General features: G+C 38.2%; 1 protein-coding gene across 5 annotated transcripts in view; it reads left to right on the top strand.

Moving 5' to 3' along the window:
- Nucleotides 3,145–10,160, top strand: part of LOC109839526 (putative serine/threonine-protein kinase) — a 12,438-nt gene continuing 5,422 nt past the window's right edge. Inside the window, exons 1-4 of one of the 5 annotated variants that reach the window (XM_020408003.1) lie at nt 3,145–3,282; nt 3,876–4,047; nt 5,614–5,713; nt 6,231–6,346. In XM_020408003.1, coding sequence (XP_020263592.1) covers nt 5,641–5,713; nt 6,231–6,346 — 189 coding nt within the window. In that variant the 5' untranslated portion in view covers nt 3,145–3,282; nt 3,876–4,047; nt 5,614–5,640. The other 4 variants (XM_020407999.1, XM_020408002.1, XM_020408001.1 and 1 more) reach the window with 4 other exon arrangements.

Raw genomic sequence — 10,160 nt, 5'->3', positions numbered from 1 at the left:
GCCTCAAAAAACTCATAAACTTTTAATTTTTCCCAATCCTCCCCTGTTATAGTGTTCCCATTTCATCAAAGTGCAACTCAGTGCTAAGCAACAGACAAATGTACTCATACGTGCTATGCCTCAATCGACTTGACGGCCGAAGACCAATAGCGACGACAACTTAGCCGCCCTGTCGAGTCGACATCTCTCTATGTTGACTCAAAAGGCGGTACTTGTCGCCCCCTTATTGAAGCCGACTCACCGCGAGTTTCACCCGACCACTCGCCAGACGCATTGCGAAGCCGACTCAAAAGGCGTTACTTCTCGGCGAAGCTAGAGGACTATTCTCGCCTCGAGCCTATCCTCACTAGCAACGTGTCAGCATCACATTTAATGCATATCAGGCTCATCATGCCCCTAGTCTCGATAGCCATCATGACTCATCGGACCACGCGGGCACTGTCATATTGTCAACCACTTCATGTTTAATGCTGAAGTGATCCTTCCCCCACTCGCCAGCTGATAATCACATTTTATTATAATTTTATATCCTCATTATCTATTTTTAATGAATAAATATACCACTAATAATTGTTTTTATCTTTAATTGCAGGTTAATGAAGAATAGAGCCCCAAAATCCCATCTCTCAACAAAAACTCATGAATTAAATGAAAAACACAAGCAAGAGCCAAAAATCCCAAGCCCAGAATCAAGCTGAGTAGCTTGTAGAAGCCAGAGAAAATAAAAAAAATCAAATATGAAAACAAAATATATTCAAGATGGTTGCCCTCAAAGAAACGACGATATTTCTCAATCCGAAAGGCAGAATTTAAAATATAATATATGAAAATCACCTATCTCGACAAGACGAAGCCATATGTGGAGGCATATTTTTGATTGGACATCGATGCTGGTATCAATGGCTACGAATCAGTTACATATCAATGGCTGATTTTTTATGGTTTTGGATAAGGATTCAATCCAATGGCTCTCATTCATTAATGTTTACTACAAATAGGGGTAGAGAGTGAGGGGTAAGAGGTGTGAAATTTTTGTAACTCCATTTGGAGAGGAGGGTCACTCTTAATTGAGAAGGTTTTTCAAATTTGTAACTTTTGTTACAATTAATAAAATATTTTTTTCACCACTTTGAATATTTCTTCTCTTTATTGGATGATGAAGATGGAGATGAAGAATTATTTGGAGGTTTGCATCTCTTTTATTTTTTCTCTTTTATTTCTTTTTTATTGCTTATTAGTTTAGATTTATTTTTATGCTTGTAGTTAGATTTTATTTTCTTGTTAAATAGCTAAGAGACTAGAATCCTCTTGCCTTAGATTTATTTCATGTTTATAGGTTAGATTTATTTTTTTGCATTTAATTCTTGTAATTTATTTTGTAGTTTAGATTTTGTAATTTATTTTGTAGTTAGATTTTAATTTTTTATACTATTCACCTTGAGGCTAGAACCCTCTTGGGTTTAGTTTTTCTTTTTGTTTATTTTTATTTTCTTTGATTCGCCTTTAGGCTAGAACCCTCTAGGGAATCACATTTTTCTAATAAGTGAGTTCAATTTTAGATTACACCTATCTTTAATTGAATCCACCATCTTTACTTTCTTGAATTTTATTTTTCATTCTTGATTTTTATTTGTTTCTTGAATTTTCCTTATTGCCTTGTTGATCACATTTATTTTTTTATCACTTCCACTCTCAAATATATTCATTTACACAATCATTTTCATTCTCTCCATCTCTCCATAATCACACTTATTCTTCACTCCTATTTGTCATGCACACAACATAAGAACCAATTTTAATTTTCTCCTACAAAACACCTTCCTCGTGGGATCGATAACTTTTTATACTATAACCTGATACAGTTGTGTACTTGTAACATTTTTGGTACATGTTTGTGCCGCATCACCAGCCGACACCTGTAAAGCAGGTGCTGACGCAACCGTCAGCCCGCACTTCGCCACCGCCTCTCAATGCTCGGCCGAAGTGACCGATCTACCCTTATACCCTAGGTGTACATACATGTACTATTTCAACTCAGGGAGGGGATCGAAGGCTGGAATTTTGGATTCTAATCTAGATCTGGATTTTTACAAATATGTTCCTCAAACAATTACACTACACACAAGAACTCTCCCATTTTCTTATTCTCACCCCACTCAAGTTCATTATCTAACTTGATCGTCGTAGGTACAACCGGGGGGGGGGCAAACCTCATCCTCTTACGAACTTCTACTTGTGCATATTCGTTTACACATAAAGTCAGAGAATAAAGCGGGCCCCTTCATCAATCCTCAACAATCTCATCCAAACACGGACATACTGACTGTGTGATCGCTAGTACATCAACACTCCCAATGTCATAATTGTTCACAAAAATTATGAAAATACCATTATTTGAAAACCCTCAAGTATCATGACTAGGTATTGTTACTAATCGAGGGGCGCGGTATTTTACTGACAACGTTGACCTAGGGGGTTTTCGGGCAAGGGAGGTTAGTGAAATAAGTGAAGTTCATTGGGATTTTCTCTAAAAAGCTCTAATGTTTCCGAGGAGCTGTGTGAAAGTTAGATTATCCTGATTGACTGTAGGGATGGGCGTGAGCCCGGCTGGTTCAGGCCTGTAAAGCAGCCCACGGTGTTTCAGACCAGGCCGGTTCAGAATGAGTGTAGACCAGGCTTGCCTCTGATCCCGGGCCTGGGGCCGGGGCATGCCCACGTCACTGGCCCCTGTTTTCAGGGAAGCGCAATAACTGCCTCCAACCCACTTCCAGTTTTCCTATGTAAATAAATGTCTCTACATTTATTCCTCAAAAAAAAAAAAAGTTTCACATAAAATATCTTTGGCTCCAAAGCTTTTGCATAATTGTTGGTACCAAATAATTTATGAGGACCCATATCCTGCCTCTCATTAAAACCCCCTCCGACAAAGACCCCTCTCTGATGTCTAAAGCTCTCGTCCTCGTCGCGATCAGTGCCAGCCCAACCGTGGCGGCTACTTTTCTTCCCTGTTGTTTGAAAAACTATATTAAAAAAGGAAAAAAAAACCACTGCGATCGCTGCTCTCCATCGCCTGGTCAGAATTGGGAGCGAGAGATCGGTCCTCGTACAAATGGTCAGTAAGGAACGCGAGGATGTTGAAGCGGTCATTATCCACCAAAATTTTGGTGGAAAACTTTCCTAAGTCGGATAAGCTAAAAGCTCATTACATACGAAGGAAAAGTCATTTTTGGTGGGTGGGTGGTTTTCAATCTGCCTAACTTCTTCATGGGTTTCTTCCCACAGGTGTCATCTCTCACCTCATGGTCTTTTTCTAGCATTCATGGGTTCTGTTGTTGTCTTTATCTGCATGTGTGTTCTCATATCTTATGTTGGTTTGCTTTTATCTCAGCAAATCTTAATGGTGGGTTCATGGGCTTCTTTAAGTTTTAATAGTTTAAGGGTTTGAAGTATGATTGAGACCCTTTTCATTAGGAGGTATGTTGAGGCTGATCTTGTGGTTGGTGTGGGGAATTAGGGTGTGATGGAGAGAAATTGATGACTTGGTGGAGAGCTCTCAGGCTAATATCTGTGTAATTGTCCTCATGTAAACATGCTTCACCTCAGCACATATGATGATTACTTCATGGTGTTTTTCCTCTTTTAGTTTAAGAACTTGGGCGCGTGCGGTTGAGGCGTTTTCATGTAGTACTATATCGAGGATGATCTCAATAGTTGGTGTAGGGAATTTGTTTGACTTGGTGGAGAGTTTAGGCTGATCTCTCAGCAGTTGTCTTTATATGCATTTGGGTTTTCATCTTATTGTATGTATGTAGACATGCTTCAACTTAGCCAATGTGATGATTGCTTCATGGGTTCTTTTTTCCTTTTAATTTTAGGAATTTGAAGTATAGCCGAGACCCTTTTCATTTGGTAATATATTAAAGCTGATCTCATGGTTGCCGTGGGGAATTAGAGACTGAAGCGAAGAATTGGTGGCCGGGTGGAGATATTTAATTTATGCTCTCATAATTTCCTTCCTTGGGATTCTTCATGTGTTTCTTCCTATAGGTATGATCTCCCATCTCATGTCTCTTTCTCTTTTGCTTAATTTTTTATTGGGTTTTGTTTTTTCGTTATATATGTTGTCTGTTGTTGTTTTTTTTAGCTATGATTGCCTTTATGTGCATTTGTGTCTTCATTGTTGTATGTAGGCAAGCTCAAAGTTAACAAATTGATTGCATCATGGGCTTTTCCTTTTAGTTTTAAGAATGTGAAATATGGTTGAGACCCTTCACATTTGGTAGTAAATTGTGGCTGATCCTTACAGTTGGTTAGGGAATTAGAGTCTGGAGGAAAATTGTTGAAATGGTGGATATTTAGTCGGTGGGTGCTTTACTGATTACTCTCTTTCTTTGGCTTCTTCATGGTTTTATACGGAATATGTCCGCTTTGATTATAAGCTAAGAGGAAGGTAACGTCAAAAAAGAAGTTGATGCACAAGCTTCATTGTAACAGGCTTGCTTAAGAAATGAGTCTGCTAGAGGACATGAGAAGCGAATTGTTCGGAAAGCCTTGTCATATTACCTACGCGTTTTTTTTTTCAATCCAAAGAAAATCTGTAGGATTCCTCTAACTTTATCAGTGGCATTGGTAGAGGTGCAAAAAGATGCATTCATATAAGTAGTCATACTTTGCGTCATGCTCCATTACCTATCCTATTTCGATAGAAAGAGGCTTGTATGATGGTGATAATGGATATCATTCTGCACAGTTCTACTTACTCTTTTTGTGTCATTTCTATTTTTTCATCTTACTATTTGTTGTGTCATTCTAGTAAATCCAAGACTTGCTTTTGAGTCTTTATATTCTAGTCATCTACGTTAGTGGGGGTACATCGAGAGGGAAGAGAACCGAGGAGCAGCATGAGCTTTGTGCCCCACCTTTTCCAAATTTCTCATACTCATATCTGTACTCGTGTCAGTAACATGCACTATGACATAGCATGGTAGCATAAATAATGCAGATGCCAATAGTCTAGAATACTGACTCATGAATAGATCAATATAAAAACTGATGTGTCTTTAACCTGTTACATCAATATCATGTTCGTTTTTAAGAAACTGATAAACTACATAAATGTACTGTATCTATAAATCAATAGTAATTGCTATTTTAATTCATATAATGAATTTTTAACTTTTTAGTGTTGAATGTATATGTGATGTCTCAATACAAATAGGATTTCTCCAAACTTTGAGATACATCAAAGGAGTACTCAGTATGCATTTATCATGTAGAGAGCCCAAATCTTAGATACATATTGCATATAGGTACATCACCTCCTCTCTTAAGTCTCTGTGCATGTGTTATAGTCTTCAAACATGCCTAAAAATGTGGTAGCATGTCATCTGTTAATTCCAACCATCAGTATAGAGGGCATATGCATGCACATGAGGGGTTTATAGGAAAGACGTATCGAATCAGAAACTCGAAAAGGCTGCTTTCATGATAAGTTTTTCTTTGACCAACCTTTCCCACCACTTACACCATCAAGTGGAGTACGGTCTGCTAGTCCCTCGTCTTTGAATATTTTCAAAGTTTGTGCTGATTCTTTTTTTTTTAATTATCCAGAAGACTCTCGGACAACTACAGAAGTGTGATATGACTTGCTGCCACTTTTGCTTCGAACTTAAGAAGAAAAGGGATCTTTCTCGTTCTCGAGAAAACTTTAGCGGTAAGAAATGTTTACTTATTATAATGTTTTTTTCAATGGTGATGTGTACTTGTGATACTTTTTGATTGCAAAAAGCTGTCTGGCCAGCGAAACAAGTTCAATCTGAACCTGAAACTGCACTTATCCTGGTCAATAAGGGTGACCTGGCTGGTCATATATTAACCTTGCAAACCATGTAACCGAGGTGGCTTTTAGTGAATAATATTTTTTTCCAGTTGATCTATATGGTTCTAAAGAATAGTTACATCTCATTGATTTAACAGAGGCTACAAGTGATCTATGTAGATGATTTCAACAACCTGAATGATACCTGTGGTTTCTTAACTGACAAGTGCCCAGTATATAATTACGCTGAGGTTGGCAGAAACTTAAAACACTCAAGTAAATGAGAGTCACACCGCATTTTTGTTCCTTTTGATATTGGTTAATCTCTGTCATGCTTGCAGGATCGTGTATTTTCATAATTATAAATCTCTGTAAAGGTTATTTAATGGTGTTCTCCCTTTCTCTTGGCCAGGTTCTTCATCTGCCAAGAATATTAAGCTTTTCTCCTACCGTGAGCTGAATTCTTCTACAGATAATTTTAGCCCAAGAAATCAGATAGGTCGAGGTGGTTTTGGAGCTGTCTACAAGGTACATGTTGATAGTTTAATTTGTTTCTCTTGCTCATCCTAATATAGAGCTCTGATTAAGCTTACTTATCTGGAAGACAATCGCTGAGTTAGATTTTTTTGACCTATGATTAGCTAATTTATAATGGATTAGGATAAGCTGTATGGTATCCATTTGAACTTCAATCACTAAGTGCAGGTCCACTTGGGTTCAGCCAAGTTGCCTAGCATTTCCAAACCCAGCGGGACTGAACATAATTTATTGGGTTGAGATTAGGGGTGTTATCGGAGCGGATACGGTTCGGATATGACACTTACCATATCCATATCTGCTTCTTATAAACGGATACGGATACGGATCATTCTCGGTAAGAAAAAATACTAACCATATCCTCACTTATCGGAAACGGATACGGATCGGATATTTGAGAATCGGATCGGATATGATCACGGATATAAACGGATATTCACGTATAATTAGAATTACAACCAAATAGGTAAATGTATGTGGTTGTAGGCTTCTCTTTAATTCACATATAATTAGAATTACTAAAATTGAGAACAAATCTATTAGACATAATCTTCATCCAAAACCTTCAGTAGCACAACCAATGACACAAACATTTCACAAGACGACCATAACACAACATTTCACAGGAGGACTAAAGTTCAGACAACCATGACACAATAAGTTCATACAACCAACTAAAACAATAGTTCAGACAACCATGACAAACATTTCACAAAAAGAGAACTGAGTCAACTGACACTACTCTTGAATCAACAGCAAGCAACATTTGAACAACTTCTCTGCTGCGTCCTTGTAGACCCGTCCGTGCTGAGCCATCTGACACTACAAAATGCCTGATTCCCCAGATACTTACCTGCACAGGGTAATTTATTAGTTTAACCAAATGTTTGATATAGTGCCTTATTTCACATGCTTGATTTTTGTTCCATGACTTCAGAATACATATACAAACACTAGAATGAACAATCACCATTTCACAAGCTCAACCCCCCATTACAGCAAGTACAAGCAACTAAAAAGGGTTCTCCAATAAACACAAAGCCAAAAACTCTATTATTACCAAAATTCTCAACTCCTCATACAAAATGAACTGAGCAAACATACCCAGATGCTAAATTCCACCCAGCAAGCAAATCCAACATGACACGCTCAAAGAACTAAAAGATTCACACATGCCCACATGCCAAATTCACCAAAGGTAGCAAATTAAACCTTGGGAAAATAAATAGTCCAACTATTTTCACACGCACAGATGCTAAATGCAATTAAAAACCCCAAAACCAAGAAATGAAATCATAAAAAGCTTACATTGTTTCCTTTCCAAACTTCATAGACTCGCTTAGCCATTGAAAAATCGAACCAGCAATTGACCTACGCTGGAAGAAAATCGAATATTTGGAACTCACGCATCCTACATCGCCCTCTCGATTGCAATAGGGTTTTGATTGAGCTCTTAACTTGGAAACAGGCAAGCAAAAGAAAAATTTTAGGGGTTTTCTTTTTCTTTTGGGCTCTTCATTTTAAAAACCCAAAGTTTCACGTTGATTTATTTCTTTTGGGCTGAGGGAGGATATTTTCGGCTGTGAGATCGCTGGCAAATCGCTGGCGAACGGCTTGAGACTGGAGAGAGAGAGAGGCGGCCTAGGGCTGGAGAGTGGAGGCGGCCTGATGGCTGAGGGAGTGAGGGTGAGGGCCTAGGGTTTTTTCGTTTTAAGTTTTGGTTTTGGGTTAGCGGGTTTGTAACTATAAATTTGGGACCCGATTACCCGAATCACTATTACATTACGGATATCCGTATCCGCAACCCTCATATCCGTTACCGAATCCGTATCCGAAAAAAAATCCGAAATCATATTTGTATCCGTATCCGCCCGGTTTCAAAATTAGCCTACCATATCCGTATCCGTTCGGATACGGATGCGGATCGGTTCGGATATATCTGAACCGTTTGGCACCCCTAGTTGAGATGATAAAGGTTATGAGGAAAAGGGAGCGAAGCGATACAGGTTATGAGGAAAAGGGAGCGAAGCTGGCATTCTGAAGTTTTCTTCTTTAGATAAACAAGAAGAAAGGAATAGAAAAGAAAACTCAAGTCACGGAAATCATGTAATATTCTCTTTTATTCTTTGTACTCATGGAGGATCAAACACGTCTCTTAGGGAAATTTTGAGTCGAACGTATCCTTTATTAGGGGTGGAAACAAACCTAATTCAAATGGAATATCACAATATTCGTATTCGTATTCAGTTCATTCAATTATTCGATTCTTATTCGCATTTGAAACGAATAGGAAATGTGCATTCAAATTTGATTCGGTTAGTATTCGAATATTCAACAACTATTTGTGAATATTCATTAACTTTTTAATGTAGTCTTTTTGTGAATTATTCGGTTCATTTTCGGTGGATATTCGGTAAATATTCAATAAATATTCATTATCCTATTCTAGTCATATATATGTAGGCAAACATGATACAACTAATGAATATGCAACGTATTGATAAATATAACATTCACAAATAAAAAAAATGCTTACATGAGGCTGATGTTTAAAAAACTTTTGGGATGTATAGAAAATATAATAACTAAAATTTATAGTAAGGTTGCGTGAGGTACCGCTAAGGCTATTTGGGGCTATTACGGCAAAATAGTGGTAAATAGCGCAAAGTCAAATAGCAGTCAAATATAAATATATTTAAATATTCTAAAAAATAAAAAATTATAAAAAAATTTAAAATTTCTACAAATGCATATTTCATGCCTAAGCATGAAATAGATGTGTAACAATTGCATAATATTAGCAAAATACTATAATTATAAAGAATAAAAAACGTACTTGTTTATCAAAAAGACTGGTATTTGTTCCATTGCTTCAACTTTCAAGTCTCTAATATAAAAATTCTCAACAATAGAAAAGCACTGATTAGTAACATCATTATTATATTAACTACTAGAAAATTGACATGATAAATGAGCAACGCAAGATAATATCATGATAGATAATAACAGTCTATAGGTACTAAGCAAGCAATAAAGATCAAACTCCAAACACATGATATGTCTAAACTCTAATCTCAGAAGTCTAAATAAAAGCAAATTAAAAGCTAGAAGTCTCAAAAGTAAAGTGACTAAAGTCTGAAATCGAGGAATGACGCATCATCACTCATCATCATCATTGGTGCCGAGTAGCAAAATCTCATCTCTCAAAGCATCCTCGTCACTACCATCATCGTCAACTTGGATATCCTCCTCATCTCAGTCTGAATCAGATGGAGATGTTGTTGCTGCTGGTCATCGGAGGGAAGTTCTAGTGGTGTTGTTGGACCACTGGTTGTCGGAGGAAGTGAGAGAGAGAGAGGAGAGAGAGAGATGGGTTTATGTTGGCGAAGGAAGTGTTGTTGGCTTGCTGCTGGTGCGGGAGATGGAGACGGAGGTGATACTGCTGGTGCGGGAGATGGTGTTGACCGGAGGCGTGTTGATCGGAGGCGGCGCGCTCACGCGTTTTCTTTGTGCTGCTTGCAGTACTCACGTGGGAGTGGCCCACTAATCAATCCCACAAATTCACAGTGTTGCTGCTGGTGTAGGAGATAGAGATGGAGGTGATGCTGTGTTGTTGCTGAGACGGAGGTGTTGCTGCTGGTGCGGGAGATGGTGTTGAGCGGAGGCATGTTGAAGGGAGGCGACGTTGACTGGAGGCGGCACTGAAACTCGTCGCCGGAGCAGGTGAAAGAGAGAGGCACAAGAGAGAGAGAGAGAGAGAGAGAGAGAGAGAGAGAGAGAGAGAGAGAGAGAGAGAGAGAGAGAG

This window comes from Asparagus officinalis, chromosome 4 (assembly GCF_001876935.1).
Source record: "Asparagus officinalis chromosome 4, Aspof.V1, whole genome shotgun sequence".
In the NCBI taxonomy this organism is placed as follows: Eukaryota; Viridiplantae; Streptophyta; class Magnoliopsida; order Asparagales; family Asparagaceae; genus Asparagus; species Asparagus officinalis.
The sequence above is the reverse complement of the archived record's forward strand: the minus strand, read 5'-3'. Positions and strand labels throughout refer to the sequence as shown.